Source organism: Gordionus sp. m RMFG-2023, chromosome 4 (assembly GCF_954871325.1).
Source record: "Gordionus sp. m RMFG-2023 chromosome 4, tfGorSpeb1-WG-v2, whole genome shotgun sequence".
NCBI lineage: Eukaryota > Metazoa > Nematomorpha > Gordioida > Chordodea > Parachordodidae > Gordionus > Gordionus sp. m RMFG-2023.
In genome coordinates, this window is record NC_088778.1 from 33,360,245 (window position 1) to 33,383,206 (window position 22,962).

A 22,962-nucleotide genomic window follows, 5' to 3' on the forward strand; every position below is an offset into this window, starting at 1 on the left:
CTTAAAGTTTTTAACAAATGATATGGGTAAATCAAAATGGCGTCCACAGCTGTTTTTCAATGATGAACACTTTTTTTTAAAGAATGCATCGTCATTCTATGTATATATATTATTATATGTCATTGCTTATTTACATATTTTTTTTGTCGTTGTTTCCGTGTCTCGCATTTCATTAGCTTTTTCAAACAAAACAAAATTACAATGAATATCATATTGCAATACAAACATTTATTTTTATATGCGGTACATTGTATATTATTAATATTAATTTATTGTGCATTTATTACTATATTAATAAAATATGTTTTTTTTAGCACGAGTTAATGAAATCTATATTATCATTAAATATATATACATTATATATGTATATATAATTTAGATATTTTTATATAAACTAAATTATTAGTAAATATACAATATAAATATATATTTTAAAATGCGGTAATATAAAATATCACAGCCTTTATATAGGCACTTACTTAAATATAAATAAATTTTTTTTTAAAAAAAAAAATAGATTCCTCATTAATTTAATTTCAAAATATAACAAAAAAAAATGTTTAATATAATACAAAAATTTAAGTAAAATATTAACCTTAAAAAATTGCTAAAATTATTTATACACGCAAAGCTATATTTTTTTATAAATTTATATTATAAAATGTATTAATATTTACCCCTATCTATTCCTTAATTTAAAAAATAAAATATATTCATTTTAAAAATTAAATGAATAATTCTAACCGTAGCCTATTCTCAATTTTATTTGATTCTTTTAAAATTTATGTATCATATTTAATAGTAGTGGAAATCGAATATATGTAATAATACCCTTGAATGCTAAATAAAACAATATCCAATCAATTGAAAAATATCACATATGCATAATTGAAATCACAAATGATATCGTTTTTCATATTAGTTAAAAGGATGGAAGGAAAGAAAGAATAGAAAGAAAAATTCGAGAATAAAAAAAAATATTTTTAACTAATTTCTTTATAATTTATCTAAATAATAATATAATACTCTTCATTATTTGACTCATTTTTTAGGGGGTATGCCTATTTTGCTGAGACTGAGAAGATTGGGATGCAGGCGCCAGGTAATGTCTTAAAAAGGAAATATTTAGAATAAAATAAAAATACAAAATTAAACAAAATTTTAACATCTTATAATAGTAACGACATGCGAAATAGTTTTATATTATATAATATGCATGATGTTTTAAATATTTTTACGTACACATCCTAAAAAAAAATATATATATTTTTTAGCTATTAAACTACTTAAAATAAAAATGATAATATTAATTACAATAATAATTTAAAATAAATAGTTTTAAAATATTTATAATTTAAATATTTTTAGTATAATTTTTTTTAAAAAATATAAAATTATAAGCTAATGATATTTACTGTTTACCATCATTAGTCCGATTAAGGTAATTAATAAGCCTTAGAAATATAAATTTATTATTGTTAAAAGCTTAGGATTTACATTTCGCTTTTTATAGAGAAGAGAAGAGAAGAGAAGAGAAGAGAAGAGAAGAGAAGAGAAGAGAAGAGAAGAGAAGAGAAGAGAAGAGAAGAGAAGAGAAGAGATTCTTTCTTTCTTTCCTTCTTTCTTTCTTTCTTTCTTTCTTTCTTTCTTTCTTTCTTTCTTTCTTTCTTTCTTTCTTTCTTTCTTTCTTTCTTTCTTTCTATCTTTCTTTCTTTCTTTCTTTCTTTCTTTCTTTCTTTCTTTCTTTCTTTCTTTCTTTCTTTCTTTCTTTCTTTCTTTCTTTCTTTCTTTCTTTCTTTCTTTCTTTCTTTCTTTCTTTCTTTCTTTCTTTCTTTCTTTCTTTCTTTCTTTCTTTCTTTCTTTCTTTCTTTCTTTCTTTCTTTCTTTCTTTCTTTCTTTCTTTCTTTCTTTCTTTCTTTCTTTCTTTCTTTCTTTCTTTCTTTCTTTCTTTCTTTCTTTCTTTCTTTCTTTCTTTCTTTCTATCTTTCTTTCTTTCTTTCTTTGGCAGTTTTGTAATGTCTTTAATTTCCTCCTAAAAGATAATAGTTTTATTGTTTTTTTTGAGACAACAATAAATTTAGAAAATATATAAAACCTACAAAAAAAATAAATAAAATTGTAATATACATTTGACATACACCATCTAACTACTTTGGATAAAAAAGATCAAAATATGTAATGCACATTTATTCAAACTATTCTCGCAATAGTGATAACGTATACATGCGAAAATTAAAGGAATGAATCTCTTATCTTAATAAATAAAGCTAAAATAATGTAATAAAACTCAGATTATTGTTATGACTTGTATTATAATAAAAAAAAAATTTTTTCCCATAAAGTCTGACAGCGATTCCTAGTTGATGTAGCGTTAATTGTCCTATTCCGCATAAAGGAACACTTATTTTTAGTTGTTGTACTCAATATCTTTAACCAGATAAATATTGCCTAAGCCTAGAAATTTCGATAACATATGTCTAGACCTTTATTCCTTCTACGAGCAGAATCTTCAGGGCTTGCGTATTATTATTATTCTGGATATAAAATATTGAATTAGCCGTTTTTAAAAAAATCGGCTCAAACAGAGCTGTTTAACAACAACATGCTGCTAGAACACAAGCTATTAATACGTACACGAATCCAAGAAGCCAAATTATTAACATATATTATAGTTAATCCAAATCGTTCTACAATAACATAAATAAACTAAACCAAAAAAAAAATTATATAAAAATTCCCCTTTTCCCTTTTTCTCTCTCTTTATCATTACATTTTCAATTTTACTATTTATATGAATATTTATATATATATATTTATTTACTAAAAATTTGCACATACCATTATCAATGACTATTTTTTATAAATTGTCCTTTAATTTTGCTTATTATTATAATTTAAACCTTTCAATTTACCCTTACAAATTTTCTATTCGAATTAACTTGTTTCTTCAAAATTGTAATTCGTTCTTTACACATATTCGACACATGTTACCCCATTTTTAGAAAGCTGCGATAGCCAAGAGGATTATGATATGATTGTCAATAGGTCCCAAAGATATTTCGTGTTATATATCAGTGTCCCGTAAATATATATAATAAATGACACACTATATTTCATTTTTTAAATAAAATTTTGGTGGGGCTTAATAATTTTTTATTTTTGACTTTGATAATAAACTTATTTTTCAAAAATTAATGTCCAATGAGTGTTTATTATGCAAAAAATGCTTTGTTAGAATAGACAAACGTACTTACAAGATTGGTATATGTAAGAGAGACGACATTATCTCTTCTCTTCTCTTCTCTTCTATTCTCTTCTCTTCTTCTTCTCTTCTCTTCTCTTCTCTTCTTCTTCTTCTTCTCTTCTCTTCTTCTTCTTCTTCTCTTCTCTTCTCTTCTCTTCTCTTCTCTTCTCTTCTCTTCTCTTCTCTTCTCTCTTCTCTTCTCTTCTCTTCTCTTCTCTCTTCTCTTCTCTTCTCTTCTCTTCTCTTCTCTTCTCTTCTCTTCTCTTCTCTTCTCTTCTCTTCTCTTCTCTTATATAAATACGATATTTATAACGTATCGTCGAATGAGAATTAGGTTATTTTCAATGACATGACTTACAATGCATTCATTAAAAGTGTACATCAATATAAAAACAGCTGGGGACGCCATTACCCATATCATTATTAAAAAATTTTAAATGAGAGGCCAATTTATTCATATGTTTGACGCAAACTTTATTAAAGAATAGCCTGATCGTCGAGGTAATAAGGAAGCAAAGTTATCAATTTAATAGTTAGTTTTTAACATGAGAATAATTACTATATGATGGGTTACAAAATGGCGGGTCCAGTTGATTTGCATTCAACGATGCTTTCATATGCTGCATTATTATGAATGCATCGTCGATTATAGCCAATATAAGGTTAACCATTTTATTGAAAACATTAGAAGCTTGATTAAAATTCCTCCCCTGTAAAATTACAAAAAAAAAGTGGAGATGGAATAATCCAATTCTCAGGCGATGGATATTTTATAAAATATAACCCGAAATGTTAATCTTGCTGTCAGATCATAGATATAATGTAATCGGTAGTAGTTAATAATCAAATTTTTCAAAAGTATAATTTACTTTAATTTATTATTTTACAAATTGTGACTAATTACTTTAACAACATTAATATATATATATCGTTAATATTTTAAGTAAATGAAATATATTTTTTTTTTGGGATTATGGCTATTTGTGCATATAATCATTCCTAACAAGTGTAATTAATTCCATCGTTTTCTATATTCTTTACGGTAATTTTAACAGTATTCTAAGTAGTTCACATCTTAGTTTTGTAAAATAATTACCTAAAATTGCTCACAAACAGAAATATGGAATCCATTTTGTATAAATTTCTTTCAGCATATTAAATGTTATTCAAATATATTTGCTAATTGTGTTAATATGAATAATTGATGTTTTTATATTGATTTGTAAAAGATATATAAACTGACAAAATGAATTACAAATATATAATAAATTTATTGATTGTTTTCACGATATTTCAGTTACTTGGAATGACAGGGCTGGCCTTCTTTATTTTAAGCATCAAGGCTCAGATCATAGTTGAACTAATTGGATTGATAGTTTTAATCCATCATGAATTATTGCTAAATCTTTTTAAAAGAATTGATAAAATTCCAGTTTTTACATGGGGCAGAAAAATATGAATTTGTTTTTTTAATAAAATTCTTGTGTGCTCTACAAAAGTGTTTTTTTTAAGACTCTCGAAGTCCACAAAATCTTTTACATAAGGACCATACTATTAGCGCAATTTCTTATAGAATTAGATATAAAAAGAAATGGCTGGTGGATTATGTTTAAATTTATTTTCATTACAATTGAATATTTTTGTAACAAATTCAGAACGCTTATATATAAATTATTGCAGCCAACTTTATTAGAAATGCATATATATATATATACATATATATATAAATTTCATTGTTTCATAATGGGCATCAAATGATTGAGTATAAATTAAGATTTTGGAAGTCAATATCAAGTGGGTACAACTCATACTCGAATACATCATTCACTTTTATAGTAATATTATTTCAAATGATATAATTTGTATGCAGCATGGCATGTATTTATTTGATTTTATTTTGATACATGTAAATTTAATAGGACAACCAAAAAAATTTTTTTTAAATACCTTAAAATGTGAAGTTCCCATCATTTTATCTTTAAATGTGTAAGATATTAATGTGGCATATTCTTTGAAAAATTTATTCATAATAATATATGGATTTTTACTTATTTAAAACTATAAATTGTTGCGATGGCAGACTTTGCAAACATTTCACAATATTTAATCTTTTGTTGCTATTATCTTATTTACAAAACATTTCATACTCATAAATAATATAAAAGTCTTTAAATAATCTCAATCTAAAAGCTATAGTAGAAAAATATATATTTTTTATTTTACCAATGTAGACCTTTGATTTTTGCATTTTTTCAGAATTGAAGTGAAACTAATTCAAGATTGAAATAAAAATCAGGGGAATACAAATTTATATTGAATTAAAACAACCTTAACGTCTTTTATGTATGCAGGTTTGTTTCATTTGATGTGTAGGATCATCTAATAAAATTTGAAAATTTATGATTATTATTAAAAAATATTGTTATCCTGATAAATGAAGACAATAAAATTAAATTATTAATTTTATTTTATATCTAAATTAAAAGTTTAATAATTATAATAAATATAACTTAATTAAGATAAAATTTATTAATGTTATCGAATAAATAGATATATAAAAATATAAAAACGAAAATGTATATAAATGAAAAGGTTAAAAAGTGCTTTCGAACTAAATAATCATTCTTTATATAATCAAAAAATAAAATAACACCGTAATGAATTAATAAATAATTATAATTCGCTTAGGAATAAACTTACAATTTGAGGAATATAATAAATCTAAACTGGGTAATAGATTTATAATAATCAAAATAAATATGCATATCATGTAATAAAGTATATTCAACGATCGCAATAATTATAAATAGATTAAATATAATATATATATATTTGATTTTTTAATACTTTGTTTAAAGGAAAATAATTATAATAATATTATAAAATCCCTTAAATTTTGTTATGATATATAGTTATTTAAATAAAATATGAATGCTTTTGTTTGATGAGGACTTTTTATTTAAAAATTTGGTGCTAATTTTAAAAAATAAATTGCTAATCCATTTTTTTTAAAATTGGGAATAAATTTTGAGAATGGGAGTACATTAGCATCAAAAGTTCCTAGCTAGCAAATCCCTGTTTAAGGAGTCTTTACTAGCATTGTGTAATCGACTAATTTTAAAAAATCGACAACGTATTAGATGAGTTTAGGGGGAAAAATGAAAAGTGAGCTAAAATTAATTTTAGACATCGGCTAAGGAGCTCGGCTAATCTTAATAAATATAAATAAAATATTCATATATAAATTATTTTAGTACATATAAATTAATAATAATCAAGGCTAGACTTATCTTAGATAACGCTGACAGACGACTAGTCAAGCTTTTTATACGTAGCCTAATTTTGACTACTAGGTTTTACCAATTTTTTTTAGTAAGTTTGGGGTTGTTAAACTCGGTTATTTTTAAATATTATTTTAGGCTATATTTCAATTTTAAATATCCAAAATGTTTAAAAATAGATTAAACTTACATTACAGGAATAAAAGATATAAAATAAGTAATATAAATAAAATATATATATTAATAATGATATGCGTTATACTGATTCCTTATATTTTTAGACATTAATGCTCCAAAACTATGACTTAAAGATTCATAAAATTTTAATATAATTTATTTATACTATTTATTTGAAGTGATAGACATTTAAATGCCTGAGTCGGCAGTTTAGATTTTTATTGGATAGTGTATATGCTATTTGCCGATGTTTTATATAGAGCAATCATTCGTTTAATCATATGATTTTTAAAATTGTCTACAATGTGACCAATGTGCCCTTTTATTTCCAAATTTGATATTAAAACTACTAGAAAGGGATGGTTACTGAACACGAGAAGGATAACTTGATATATGAAGAAATATCTATATCACATTATGCTGATATGTTACATGATTGTGATCGAGTAAAAATATAGATAATATAATTTTATAAATAGTAAAAGAATACTAAATACTATAAAGCTCTTAACCTAGCTGTCAAATATTTGAGAGAAAGAAAGAAAAAGGTGAATGTAGTAGATATTGGCTCTGGGACTGGGTTACTATCAATGATTGCTGCTTATTTAAATTCAGATTGTGTAATTACATTTGAGGTAAAAATATAATTTTTAAATTGTCTATATGCTTATAGGTTCTTAAACCCATGGCTAAATGTGCACAAAATATAATTGATATTAATAAGTATTCTGAAAAAATATCATTATTCAATGAACATTCAATAAAATATGATAAATGTAATTTAATAATTTTATATTTTGATTTATGATATAGTTTTAGTCAGTTTTCCAATAATTAGTAAAAATATTTTTCCAAATATTGTGGTCAGTGAAATATTCGATTCAGAATTAATTGGTGAAGGCATTATTCCTACTATTAATCATGCGATTAAACATCTAATTAATAAAAATAGTGCACTTTCTTCACAGATCACTGAAACAATTATGATACCATCGTCTGCAGTTATACATGGATTATTATTGCAATCCCACAATTTGTCCTCCTTTAATAAATTATCAATTAAAAATATCAAATTTCCAGATCAATTTGTTAACTGTAGTGGAATTAATTGTGTACCTTTGCAAATTCAAATGGCTAAATTAATTCAAGGAGAAGATTACAATGTTATTACTCAGCCCCTCAAATTATTTAAGTAAAATTATCTTGATCAACAAAAGATTTAAAATTATTCTTTTTTTTTTCAACTTTAGTTTTGCTTATATATTTTTTATAATTTATTTAAGATTCGATTTTAATCGCCAATTACCAAACAACGAAGTGAATTACATTGACATGCAACTCATTGAATCTGGCACGTGCGATTGTTTATTAGTATGGTGGGAATTAGATCTGCTACCGGATCATATCTTATCAGATAAAACAAATGATTATTCAAATTTGTTGGTCAAAAGAATGTGTAACGTGATAAATACAGGACCACCTCAAATTGGAGATAAATTAAATCAGCATTACCATGTACGTAAGAATAAATAATTGAGATAAAAATAGTTGGGGGTGCCAACTAAGGCTAGGTAGGAATAGAGTTATAAAAAACGTGATCCAACCCAAAAACCAAACCCATAGGTCAGTAAATTTTTATTATTATTTTCTTATTTGGGTTAAGTCAGGTTGGAAAATTTTTTTTGCCATTGCCACTTGATAAAATCTTTACTTCCTTATAGGTTGGGTTTAAAATAATTTTTCCTCTTGCAATAACGGGAACAAAATGTATACGAGCAAAATCTTAAGACCTGCATAATATTTTTCCTAATTAAATAATTGACAGCCGTTTTTTAAAAATCGGCTAAATAATCTAGTCCTTTAACAACACTACAAATTAGCTTTGCCAGACCACGTTTTTGTGTAGGCGGAGGAAGTAAACCGACAAAAATGAATTCGCAACTTTGTTCAGCTTAGGACGGAGGTTAAAGATATAATAGATCAGAATAAATATCTCGAATCACAAGGAAATTCCATGTCCCAATTTGATTGACAGTGGTCATATCTTTAATTTTGACGATTAAGATCCTAATGACAGATTCTTTTCTTTTTTTAAAGAAACTTATTTCCGATAATAATAAGAATTTTTTTCTAGGAAATATCGTGGGCGATGCCAGAAATTCCACGTGGCAAGTTTTTTCGACCCGGCCCGACCTGTAGTTATAAACGGTTTTCCCGACCCCACCCCAGCATAAAATGATTTTTCCATACCCGACTCACTTGCGGACTCTTAGAATGAATACACTTGCTTTAATATTTATGCTAGAGTCCTCTGGCCGGATGTAACATACTTTATTCTTCCATTTTTTTCCAAGGATTTATCTAAGTGTCCAAAAAATAATTCTAGAAAATTTCAAAAATTTTACATACGATTTTCATTAAAATTTAAAAACTTTTGAAAGTTTTAAAACTTTCCGTAATTTTTTAAAAAAAGATTTTGGACATAGAAAGAATTATATTATAAGATTTTTTTATTTGTTACAATTAACACTTGACGAAACAAGTGGAGAGATCATTGGCTGCAAGTCTTGTATTTCTTCGCCAATCCGAAAACTCTGCGAGGAACTAAGGGACAGCGATTGACACTCGCCTGTCACAGGGATCAATACAGTATGTGGTTCGATATCCTCGACAGCGGCGAACCAATGTTGGAAGGAGTGGACTCCCGCGTCGCGAATTCTTATGACACGTGCTGTAATTGCTATTTCCATTTGGCTTATAATAGGCGCCGGATGGCTTACCTGAACGAAGCGAATTCCAATTTTTACAAACTCGTCGATTACTTGAAGCGAATGGTAATCAATACATTATACGATCATTTATTCCTAGGAATATCCGCTGTAGGTGGGGGGGGCGAGGGGGTTTAGCAAATTCAGAACTCGGTTAGACCCGAAAGTTTTAGCAAATTTGTATACAAGCGCTTTTTTTAAAATTTTTTGAAAATCATGACTTAGCCGGAATCTTATTCCAGCGTCGAATATGAAAAGTAATAAGAGATTTTCTGATGTAATTTAATGTATATGTTAGCTGCGTCAATGTGTTTTTTCTGGCAATGTGCTATTTTTATCAACTTTAAATCGTTTTTTTGATCGCGTTTTTTTGATCGCGTTTTTTGATCGCGTTTTTTTGATCGCGTTTTTTTGATCGCGTTTTTTTGATCGCGTTTTTTTTAAATTTAAAAATCCGATTTTGCCGGATGTGTATGCCGCCGTCATGTTTGGAATTTACCTACCCTATAAATATTCGGCAATTTTTCCATCGAACTTTAGAAAACGTAATATAAATTTATATTAAATTTTCCATATACTTTTTTTTTAAAATATAAATTATAAATGAACTCAAAAGGTTAACTGCAAAATTGTTATACATATTCGTAATCTTGGCATTCCAAACATGGCGGCATACATTTCCGGTTAAAATTAGATTTTTTTTTTTTTAAATTTAAAAAATAAAAAACGCTTTTCAAAAAAAAAGATTTAAAGTTGAAAGAATATGTAAAAAATTGAAAATAAAATGGCTAAAAATGGAGATGGGGTACCCTGAATTAGAGATATACAAATGGTCAGGTCGGGCCTTGGATTTTTTTAAAAATTTATCAATTTTTTATTAATTTTTTTTTACGTGTAAAATAAAATTATTTTATTTTATTCTATAGAAAGTAGATGCCATAATGTAACATATCATGTCATTTATTTTGAGTAATTATAAAAAAATTAATTTCTATATTCGGGGCGGGTCGAGCCGGTAAAGCTTTTTTTAAAAAATTTCGGGTTCGGGCCGGGCCGGTTTTAGGCCCGATGCAGATCACTACCCTAAATAATCATTATTTGTTAAAATATAACCCTGCACCCTACATATCTAATGCGTTATTGTCTAATAAGCCTCCCCATCCCCTTCCACATGGTAAAGCACAATAGTATACAAATTATAATGCCTAACTGCCAAAAATTCCGAAAGGAAAAAAAAAATTAAGGTTTTTTTCAATAAAATTTAAATTTTTTTATTTTTAAATAAACATATATTCTTTTTGGTGTAAATAAATAACCATTGGTTATTCTGGTAAAATTTTTTTCTACAGTATAATATCAAATTTTAAATATGGTATAATAACGGCCGATAAATATTCTATTAATTCGAATATAAATGACACGTAATACTCTTAGTAGCTATAATAATGGCTATTGTGATGATGATGATGATGACTTTTATGGTGATGACTCTTATCCCGTCTTCCTCGAATCCTTTCATAGGCTAAGCTCCTCTTAGCACCCAATTCTCTCCTTCCCCGACTTGTAAAGCTGCTATACTCGTTCGAATCTTCCATTAAATTTACTTTGGATTCAGATTTTTCCACGTTGGAATTCAACACATGGGATTTCAAGATGTAGCAGTTGATCAAACTGAATAGCGTAACCCATACTCCCAAATATTAAAAATTTTTTTTTTACAAATGAATGATGATTCAACTAATTAATTACTTTCAAACATTTTTGAATAAGAAATTTTTAAATCTAATAATAAAAATAATCTCTTTTATATGTTTAATAACTTACCATAAATTTAGATGTGTGAAACATTTTCGTATGATCAAAATTATGTATTATTACTCATTATCAGTGATCTGCATCGGACCTAACTTTTAAAACCCGGCCCGATGCCGGCCCGAACCCGAAATTTATTTTTAAAAAATTTACCGACCCGGCCCGGCCCGAATTTATTTAAATATAGAAATTAATTTTTATAATGACTTAAGAATAAAATATGTTGTATAGCGTTTTAGTTTCTTATAAATTAAATCAAAAATATGTATTTTACATAAAAAATTCGATTTGTAAAATCGATAAATTTAGATATATTTAAAAATATTAGGCCCGGCCCGAACCCAATTATTTTAAATCGGACCGGGTGTTCGAGTCGGGCCTAACTTTGCAGATCTCTACTTATTATAACAATATCAATAATATGTTAAAAAAAATAGATATTAATTTGACTTTATAATTAACCTTCATTCACGAATATTTGCCAGCTCATATACCCAATAGTGTTGTTGACGGCTCGTTTTGAGCCGATTTTCAAAGACGGCTAACTCAATATTTTATCCGGTAAAATATTTGCTAAGCCTCACGATTCCGCTAATAGATGTCCAAACCTTTGTTTCTTCTACAAACAAAATCTTCAGGTTTGCGTAATATAATATTATTCTGGATGAAATATTGAGTTAGCCGTTTTTAAAAATCGGCTAAAAACGAGCCGTTTAACAACACTAATACCCATATATTTGTTTCGCCTTTGTATGACACGTTATTTGATTGATTAAAACTACAAATCATTCAAAATTAATTAATTTTTTTATTTTCGAATCCAAAAAAATAAATAAATGTACCAATTTTTGCGATTAGTTTTCAAAATTATTGTGCCCCCCCCCCACCCATCCCACTTCCCAAAAAGGGTTAATCTAGTTGTAAAAAGTCCGTGTTGTTAAAAAGCAAAAAAAAACGGCCCAATTATGATAATAACCAAAAATAACATTATGTATATGCCTAAAGATTTCGCAAGTAGCCAGCTTTGCAGAAATGCTTGGACATCCTATATGTTAAATGCCAATGCTTACATAATATTATTTTAAACAAAATGTATTCTCAAGAGATTATACCATTTCTTATTCTTACAATTTTTTTAAAAAATAATATGTAAGCTTATCTGCTAACGGTATCCGTTATTACCTATTTGATGAAATTAAATAGATATCAACAGTGTTTTTTTTTTGAGGAGGTCTCCAGAGGTAAGGGCTAGTAGGAATTGAGTTTTGCCGTTTCAGCATTTAGATTGGCATATTAATTACATCCTTTGTGGCGGGTTATGGGGATTACGTTATTGTTTGTTGGCGATCGATCGGCATCATGTCTTAAATTATATGTCGATTTTTCGTTTATTGAAAAAAAAAAATAAAAATACCCTTAAATTTTATAGCGATTTTTCGACAATATCCGGTCTTTTCAAAATTTTAAAAACAAAAATGCGCGCGAAAAATTATTTAAAATTTTTATAAAATATATATGTATCGATGATAACCCGGGTCATTGAAACGTAAAAGCCCTTAATCGTTTAAAACATCTGATAGTTAGCGCGAATTCAAGGCGAAGTGTACAAAATATGATGTATTATTTGTGCGTTATTTTATATACTTCGCCGCGTATTCGCGCATGCGTGGTTAGACTCGACTCTTATAAAAAAAAATTATTAGAGCTTAAATGGGGGAGTGAAGGCGAGGAGGAACTTTTTCTCCAATCATATTCGAGCCTTGATTGGACCGTTGAAGCTGATCACGTGATAACATTTTGTGGAGTATTAACAAAAAATACTTGGCTTTTTATATTATATTAATTTTTATATATATATAAAAGAAATTTGACGAGAACGCCACCTTCATCGTCATATCGGACGGATCCTTATTGCCTATATACCTTGCTCACTTCTACCCCGGATCGAAAGTAACTGACAAATTTTAGATTTTTTTAAAAAAAATACGAATACCTTTAACCTTAAGGTTTATGACCTAAATATATATTTTTTTTAAAATATCGAAAATTTGTACTCTTGTAACTTTATAAAATTATAAAACATATCCAGTGATGTTAAATGGTTCGATTTTAGCCTATTTTTAGGAACGGCTAATCTCAATTTTAGCCAAAAAAATATTGCCTAAGTCTAAAGATTCTGCTCATAGAAGGAACAAAGGTCTAGACATATATTATCGAAATTTCGAGGCTTAAGGCAATATTTTTTTTGGCCAATATATTGAGACAGCTGTTTAACAAAACTAATACTAAGTGTTATTCAGAGATCTCGTTAATAGGTGTTCAAACCTTTGCGCAATTTGTGGTGCTAGATCTCAAGGCTTGCATAATATTTTTCAGGATTAAATATTGAGTTAGCCGTTCCTAAAAATCGGCTCAAAATGAACCCATGTAACAATAGTAAACATGTCCCAAAAATCTTGGCTAGTGTTAGATGGATATGGGGCAGATTTCAACATTATATCGATTGGTAAACGACGACCATTTTTTTTTTTTAAAAAATAAAAAGATTCATTATTAACGAAATCACGTGGTCGAGTCCGCTACGTATCGTTCCCGCCCTAGTAAGGACCACCTTAATTGACTTCAAGAAAAAAAAAATCATGGTTCTTGGTTGATTCGAACCCAGAACTATCGGATCTGAGATACGCGCACTCATCCGACGCGTTCTTCGAAATTGACTATTTTTTTTTAAAAAAAAATATGAAAATATTATTATTAATAGCCATTGGTTATCTCGAGTGTATCAAATGTTGGGTGTGGTTCAATATCGCCACCGTAACGTTATTTAACATTCAACCTAGAAACCTTCCCTAACGATTTTTTTAAAAAAGTTTTGTAAATTTTTTTAAAATTTATAAATTCCCGCCAAATTAATTTTTTTTAAAATTTCTCTAATTAGAAAAAAATTTAATAAACTTACAGAACCTCCATTTTATTTTTACGTTAAAAATAGTTCATTTCGAAGTATATTTTTTTTGGTATTGGGTCGCACAGCCTAATTCAAAGATTTAGAATCTCTGAAATATTTTTAAATAAGTAGATCCGAATTCTGTTTCCGCTATCCAAGCTGATATGTGAAATCCTATTGGTATTCCAAATCTTTCAATTTTAAATCCATTTACTGTGTGTGGATTTTTTTAAATTTCAAAAATATGATCTGACTGAAGTTTAGACTATTTTGCCTGTTTAACTTTTAAAGTATTCTTTAAATATTAATTCAAAAATTACATAAATGTATATTGGTTGAAAATTGCCTTATTTTTTTGTGCTGGAATGCATATCCGGTCAAATCAGGTGTTTTCCAAATTTAAAAATCTCTCTTCTCAGTGAGACATGAAATTATAGAGATCCCGAAGGTCCATGGATTCCTTATCTCAATACGATATATAGTATATGTTGGCGTGTCAGTCAATGCCTTCTTTTTTATTCAAATTTTCGCGCGTTTTTTATAAATCGAAAAAAAATCTGATTTTAACCGGAAATATAATCCGACATGTTTAGAAAGAATCACGAAATTATAATTCCCTAGGAAAAATAAAACAAATTCTGTGGGATTTTTTTTCAAGGGAATTTTCTCTCCGCATATCATTTTATTTGTTTTTCCATAGATATTTTTTTAAAAAATATAAATTATAAATGGCCCAAAAATTTAGGAACATAATTGTCCAAAATTTACTGGGTAGATATTCTTAACATGCTGGAATTCCGGAATAAAAAATAGGTGTTCTTGAATTTAAGATAGGGTTATAGTTGAAATATTGACGCTGATGTATATATAAATTACGTTCTGGGACTTCTAAATTTGTCACTGTATTTGGTTCTCTTACTCAAAACAATCATGTTCAGAGGTTTTGGGCGAAGTTTCACCCTGAAATATTTGGCCCATGCACATCCCCTGACGATGATTAGGTTTCTTAGGAAATATTTAATAAATGTGCCCTTTACAGCTGACTCGTCGGAGTGACACGGGATAGATATCGGCGAATGTTAGATTCGTAAAATCAAATTTGTTTGCTTCTTTTTTTCTTATTATTAAGAATAAAAAGAGTGGTTTTGAAGGATATAGTGGTTGTACCGTAGTGTTGTTAAACGGCTCTAACTCAATGTTTTAGCCAGAAAAATATTGCCCCCTCCAGATTTCGATGATATATGTCTGGACCTTAGTTCCTTTCTATGAGCAAAATCTTCAGGGCTTTCGTAAGATTTTTCTGGATGAAATATTTAGCGAGCCGTTTTTAAAAATCGGCTCAAAACCGGCCGTTTAACAACACTACTGTTGTGTTGCGTTGATAAATATCGCGGAAGGGTGAGATAATTTTTTTTGTTTTAAAAACAAAAAATTGCTCGTTTCTTAAAAGTCATACGTTATGGATGGTGGGAGAAACCAATTTTGTACGAAAGCATTTAAGGATTTGATTTCGTGCAATGGATTGAAGGACAGGATTACCGTGCTGACCAAGGATCCTGCCCAACTTGCTCGCGAGGATTTCGGGGAAGACCTAACTAAAGTGAACATACATTTATTATTTTATTTATTTTCTTCACGGATTTTAGCGAATTCATGATTGTGCTTGATTTGATCAGTGTTTTTTTCTTGGGGGAGGGAGTGGGTGAATTTTTAATAACTAAATTTTGAATTTCGCCGGAAGTGCACGTATTACTTAATCCTGTGATTTCAATAGCAATTCTACCACGGAATCTTTGAAATGAACGATTTAAAAAAGCGATAATTTAACAATGCCGCGAGCTATAAGTTATGAGCAACAACTAATTTGCATTACGCTAATTTAATAAAATTAATCTTATAAAACTAACGGTAATTATTTGCGATCATTGGAGTCAGTCAGCATATTTAAGTTCTATTTCAAAAAAAAATGTATTTGATTTTGTACAAGAGAAATATGAATATTGATGGAATTTTAAATAAATCAGCTGTGCTAACGGCAGTGCGAAATATCGCGAAAACCCCTGACTTAAGACTAAAACCAAACGCCACCACATTATTTATACAATATGTTTAACGCAATCCAATCGTCTTATTTTTATTTTTTAAAAATATAACAAATAATTTTTTAACTGGCACCGCCTTGAAACAGAAAGAAAGGGGAGAAAGAAAGAAAGAAAGAAAGAAAGAAAGAAAGAATGAGACATAGAAAGAACAGATTTTGTGTCATTCGATTACGAAACACTTGAGCATATTTTTGAAATTCTATTTTTTTATCACGTAAAAATAGGTTGGGACACGATATTCCTACGGGAAAAGGAAATTTGGTTTTCTTCCGTAACTTAAATCAGCCCTACCGTATCTTAATTTTTTTTTTAAAAATCTTCTAATGACATCCATATCTAAGTAATTGACAGCGGTCAGTTATTAATTTTATGAGCATTTTAAGAAAAATAAGAATAATTGGTAGAAATCGAAGATGTGAACGAGTGTCCGGCACAATCACGTGACGCCTAGAACGGAAAGAAAGATGGATTTTAACAAAAAAGTAATAATGTTATAAAATATGTTTAGATCGATGCCATCTTGGGAGAACCGTACTTCGTTTCGTCTTTGTTCCCTTGGGACGACCTCTATTTCTATTATTGCCTCTTGGAGCTGATCTATCAACCTTCCCTGCGTTCCCTCTTTAATTTTGACCACGAATGTCGCCATAAAAGTTTAATATATATATATATTTTTAGGGATTAATGATACACAAAGACTGCAGGCCCGGCCCTAACTCCGGACTTTAACTAGCCATTATTCGCTATAAAAATCAAAAATAAATATAAATATATTTTTAAAAAAAAAAATCCGGGCCGGGCCCGATAATATAAAACCCGGGTTGGGCCGGAAAAAATTTTTTGAAAAAAACCCGTCCGAGCCGGGCCGTACAAATGGTACCCTGCAGGTCTCTGATGATACATTTTTGGTTATATATAATGATAAAAACATAATTTGTCCATTAAAGGAAAAGATGCTGCAAATATTTATTTAGGGTAAACCCGGGGTCTAGCCAGCAAATTTCGTATGGTGGGCGGAAGAGCATTTTTTGAATATTAGCATATTGGATCAACGAGTAAATTTACAGTTGGAACCTTGTTCCTTGATGACCTGGCCCATGAATCCTATTAAATCTTGATATCATATATCAAAAAAAGTGTTGTCGTTGAAGCAGTTGTTTATCCTTTTTTAAAAACCTTGTTTCAAAAGGCGAGCCAAATATCTCCTAAGATATTCTCCAAAGAAAGAACCTCTTCTTCTCTTTCTCCGTTTTATGGCGAATTCCAGGTTTACCCAGGTAGGCCAATTTTCCCTCTGATTTTTTTTCCCCATCTTTGACCTTCCTGAGAATCAACATTTGTAAGATTCGTACATCTCATATCCGCCGCTATCACATCGGTCCACGTCATCTTGGGCTTTCCTCTAGGTCTTGATCCTCCTACTTCCATGAAGGTGCATCTCTGAGAACGAAAGGAAGAAGAAAAAAAGAGAAAGAAATAAATTAAAAGAAATAGAAATGAAGAAAAATTATAAATTCTTCTTTTTTTTTAAAATAAATTTATTATTTTAAATAATATCGAAAGCTATCGTATTCCCTCTTTCGGCCAAACTCAAAGCCGTGGCCGTTAACTTCAAGGAGCTCTGGAAAACCAAGGCCCCCGTTTATCCTCACCAACTTTTTTCGAAAGACGACGATGAAATGGCGGTTGATGACGACAGCGATGTTAAAGCGGATACGGATCAATACAAACCGTTTCCGAAATTCGATATGTCACCCTTCAACGAAATGATGGTTATTTTATTAGAATTATAATTATGCAAAAAATATGAACAGCCAGCGAATCACTTGACGTGCATTTGTCATAAGATTCGATGAGTAACACCACAAATAAAAATAACGGAAACCGGGTCGTTTATAATACCTATCAGAGAAATTGTATTAATAATGTCATGTCACTCATGTTTATTCTAAACAAAGATTAATTCGGCTAAATAACTGATCTATTCCCCCCCCCATCCCCAGATACTGGAATATCTTAGAGAAGAATCATCCATTTTGAGCTTTGCCGCCAAAACATTTGTGCACATTATTTCCCAATCAAAATCTAGCATTAATTTGGCCAAGAAAATTAAATAGCGATTAAAAATGATTATTCAAAAAAATAAATATTTTTGAACATCACGTGACCGCCTCGAGGTTTAGAAAATAATGTTTATTTGTTCACAAAAAAAAAAAATTGACACGACATTTTATAAAACTACATCTTCGATACAAACTATACGATTTATTTGATTTAAAATATCAATTTATTTATTTTAGATTATTAATTTAAATATCAATTTATTTAATTTACTAAGACCGCGATATTAGCCTATAAAGAAATTTTAAAATAAGTTCTCTTACCAATAATTATACCAGTTTTTGATTCACCCTTTTCTTGTTTTTTATAACTTGAAACTCGAAAATTTAAAAATATTAAATACACACGGCATAAAAAAGAAACGAATAAATCAATAACCATAATTTTTGGAATTTAATTTTTCTTAATTTTCCTCAACCGCCGCAACTTTTAATGTTGCGTACACTTACAACATTACGAATCTGGTATTTGCGTTATTCGTATTTGACTCATATTTTCGAATCGAATAATTGTAGCCCCCCCATGGGTATTGTTAAACGGCGCTCGTTTTGAGCCGATTTTTAAAAACGGCTAACTCAATACATCATCCAGAATAATATTACGCAAGCCCTGAAGATTTTCTTTGTAGAAGGAACAAAGGTTTTGGACACCTTTCAGCGGAAGTTCTAGGCTAAGGCGATATTTTTCAGGCTAAAATATTGAGTTAGCCGGTTTTAAAAAACCGACTCAATACGAGCCGATTAACAACACTACCCATGGGACATATGAATATTTATTTTTTTTTTGTAAAATTCATTTATTATTCCTTATATCACATCTTAAAAAAAATGTTTCAAAGTATAAATAATAGGATCCGTAATATATCATTACCCCCCCCCCCCCCTCCCCCCATAGTTTTAAGAAGGGACAAATGAATTGATCAAAACCAAATTTTGATAATGTGGGCAGTCTTAAACCTTTTCATAATTTGAAAAAAAAAACATATATTTAGTTCCAGCGTTAGACCAAAAAATTCTTCGATTATTTTGTAACTTTTTTCCAAATTTATTAACAATTCCCGCCACCTTATTCACTTCCGGTATACTTACGATGGGTAAAATTACATTAATCAAATCTTGACGACTAAGAAACCTATTTAATAACTATTATCGTTTTATGGTGGAAAAAAAAGGAAGGTTATTTAGAAAATTAGATATTAAATATTTATATTCCCCCCCCCCCCATTCTAAGTTATCTTTATCCTGATCGTCTAATCATTCGCTTGATCATCATCATCACTAGCCTGTTCATCTCGTTCATACGTTATCACTCTTCTCCGTTTAATGGCGATCTCCAGGTTTTACCCAGGTTGGCCAGTTTTCCCTGATTTAATCATTAGGAAATTTTTTAACAAGCTTTTTACAATCGGATGCCCTTCCTGACATCAATCCCCTTTAGCTGGTTTTTACACCCTGTCGAGGATACGGTGATCCTATTCTAGACCTAGACCGCAGGGAAACTTTTAGACTTCCATTAGCCGCCAAAAGAATCGGTGCCTGGTCAGGCCTAAAATGTATTGCGCAATTAAGGAAGGGTGGTGGGATATCAGATGTTATTACTTCTTCTTTTTTTCTAGGGTGGTTAATTTTTTTTAGGAAGTATCTTGTTTCAGAGTCTCCTGAATATATGAGCCACTTATGGAGAAGTAAAAAAAATGTATCCATTGAAAAATAAATTATGTCCCATAGAAAATGGCGTCCATCATCAAGAATTACCCGTCTCGTAAATCCGAAATCGAAAAAATGGACACCGTTACGCTCATGAATACCAGAACGTTCACTATGGACTCCAATAACTTATGGGAATACGAATTCGACGCGGTTTCGTCCGCGTACGACGTCTTTTCTTTCGACGCGAACACTGTCGAAGAGGGCACGGAAACCGGCAGAAAAGGCGACAAGATGAGGAATGCCTTGACTTTCAAAATCGGGGAGGGCCAAAGGTTTTCTATCGTTTACAATGATTTATTTGAGGGGTGGGTGTGTATATTATATCTAAAAAATCTGAGAAGTAATTTAATTACAATTATTTGGTTAATTCCCTAATAAGTTCTCTAAATTACAAATTAAGATCACTTCCAGATTAGAGCATTTATTTTATATATTTAGTTTATGTAGATAGAGCGGAAATATATATTTATATATTTTTTTGAATAAAACTATCAAAAAAATTAGCTTTATATAAATATAAATTTTTTTCGTAAACATTTGATTCTTTTATAAAAAATTGGCTATTATTTTTGATATCGTTTTTTGTAATATCCTTATGTCTATTAATGATACTCTTTATCATATTAACTGGGTTAAAGTTCGAAATAACTAAAAAGAAAGCATCTGTATCATTATTAAAATTCCATTTAAAGTGGTTAAAAAATTTTTTTAAAGACATTCCGATATAAATAATATTTTTTTGGATTTTGTGAAAAATGAATTATTTTACTCAAAATTTGATTTCATGCGTACATACTAATAGCGTGAATGGCGTCATACTCTATATGAACTATTATGGTATCTCCGACACGACCCCGCAACCGGATACGCGTCTCGTTATAGACAACGGCTTCGCCGTTAAAGGGGATTCTCACAACCGCAGCAACCCCGTAAAGTGGAAGAGTAAACACGTGAGGCAGGGTTACGCCCTCTTGAATCCGCCTTACCTAGCGGACGCTATCAAAAAGGATGATTTAAAGATTGAACTCAAATTTACTTTCGATTTTAATTCCGGCGAATTGTGCATCGGGGAATGATGAGTCTTAAAGAAAAAGATGCATTTTTTTTTGTTTATTAAATCCATGTTTTTTTTTAATGCCAAAAAAAAAATTGAAATTAATTCGCTATTCTAATGTATTGTATTGTATTAACAAAACTCTGTTTTATTTAAATAGTATTTTTTGGACTTGTAATAGATAGACCCTTAAAATTGTTTTAAAATTATATATATATGCTGAAGAAGGGTGGATTCGTGAATAAATGGAAAATTGGTCATGAAGTGTTTTTAAGCCTTGCTTAAAAAAAACTTATTATTTTGTTGCTCAGACTCGCGTATTTTTATTGTTAGTTACTGGAACTTTTACGTACCAACCTGGATGGAGTGGGGTCGGGTGAGGGATTCGGGAGGTAGGTTATAGGGACTCGTTGACCTAACCACCGCACTCTTGTTATACGGGAAATAAAACCCGATTGTTTGCCTAGGAAATTTTGCTCTTAAAAGTATAATATACTGGAAAAAAAAAATTTCAATTACGTTTATACAGATACAAATTTGTTTGCCTTGAAATTCTATAAAACATATTAGTATTGTTAAATTACCTAGTCTAAAAAAAATTAATTTAAGCATCTAATTTTTGGATAAAAATTATGGCTACGTTGTTTTATAGTTGACTAAAGTTAGTTAGTTTAACAACACTAAAACATATATTATGAGAACAGGGTTATACCTTTTCTTTAAAAACAAAATTGAGTGTGTTACATAGCGCCTATCCATAAAATGATTATTTCACTCACTAACATGTTCCCTAAAAAAATAACGTAGGGAGATTTTTCAAAAAAAAACGCATTCATTTGGGTAGCGTGTAATTCTCGGCGTAGGCGTCTCCGAATTACTTTCTCCCGCGATTACGCAAGTTCCGGAAACAGTTTTTTAAATGTCATACGAGCGAATTACTTCTAAGAATATTTTTATCGCTCGCTTTTATCTTAAAAAAATTTTTTTTTTGAGATTTATAATAAAAAATATTAATAAATAAACTAAAATTAGATTTCAAGCTAATTTTTAATAAAAAAAAATAGGATACAATTTTATTTCCAAAAATTATAAACTTTCGTAAATTTCACGTTTATATTTTTCACATTATTTACATTATCCGTTGTAGTATGTTACATATAAACACAACTAATAATTGTATTGATTCAATATCATGGGGTATTATAATGATTGTTAATTACTATCTCTATATATGTATAAAAATAATTTGTCGATTAATTTATGTTTGAGCGAATCCAAGCCAAAAAGTTCGATACTTTTGTATAGACACCGGGCTTGCCGGCCTGGGCACAGCTAAACCCCCAAGATACTATCCCGCTCAATGTTGGCTTAAAGTCGTCACCCAAAAGACACACTAATGGACCACCTGAATCTCCCTTTAAAAAATATATATATATATCAATCTTAGAAAATTTAGATTTGTAATGACAAAAAAAGAGCTTAGAATTTTAAATAAGTGGTAAAATTCTATCACCCCTCCCCCCCCCCATCCTTCCATGATTTATCAAATTATTTAGGAAGCATTTACATTAAAGACCTATATCTCCGCATTTGCTATAAATTAGTTATTAATCTTTTAAAAAATAAAAATATTTTTTTTTGTTTCCTGTAACATACATATCTAGTGTTGTTAATTTGGTTGGTTATGTAAAACCAAGACCCGGGGTTGGTGTATGAAGTATTTTTTTAAAAAAAAAATAAGGAAAGT

General features: G+C 29.3%; 1 protein-coding gene across 3 annotated transcripts; it reads left to right on the forward strand.

The window, feature by feature from the left end:
- Positions 1-6,990: 6,990 nt before the first annotated feature.
- On the forward strand, positions 6,991-21,327 carry LOC135927924 (protein arginine N-methyltransferase 7-like). 3 transcript variants are annotated; one of them, XM_065464194.1, is made up of 12 exons: positions 6,991-7,148; positions 7,188-7,337; positions 7,376-7,478; positions 7,522-7,894; positions 7,986-8,217; positions 9,246-9,536; positions 13,146-13,232; positions 15,680-15,829; positions 16,840-16,984; positions 17,895-18,103; positions 20,180-20,433; positions 20,964-21,327. In XM_065464194.1, the coding sequence occupies exons 1-12, from the start codon at positions 7,062-7,064 to the stop codon at positions 21,235-21,237; spliced, it is 2,355 nt and encodes a 784-aa protein (XP_065320266.1). In that variant the 5' UTR covers positions 6,991-7,061; the 3' UTR covers positions 21,238-21,327. The 3 variants fall into 3 exon arrangements, with proteins under 3 accessions (XP_065320266.1, XP_065320267.1, XP_065320268.1); XM_065464195.1 differs by having other exon boundaries at positions 7,188-7,322; XM_065464196.1 differs by having other exon boundaries at positions 7,009-7,148; positions 7,207-7,337; positions 20,964-21,326.
- The last annotated feature ends 1,635 nt before the right edge of the window (positions 21,328-22,962 follow it).

Bases quoted from the DNA above. Each gene is read 5' to 3' on its own strand.
- LOC135927924 (XM_065464194.1), top strand. From the start codon at position 7,062: ATGGTTACTGAACACGAGAAGGATAACTTGATATATGAAGAAATATCT. The intron at 13,233-15,679 runs GTAACTGACAAA...GTTTCTTAAAAG, and splicing joins ACTTCTACCCCGGATCGAAA to TCATACGTTATGGATGGTGG. The intron at 16,985-17,894 runs GTTTAATATATA...TAATATCGAAAG, and splicing joins CCACGAATGTCGCCATAAAA to CTATCGTATTCCCTCTTTCG.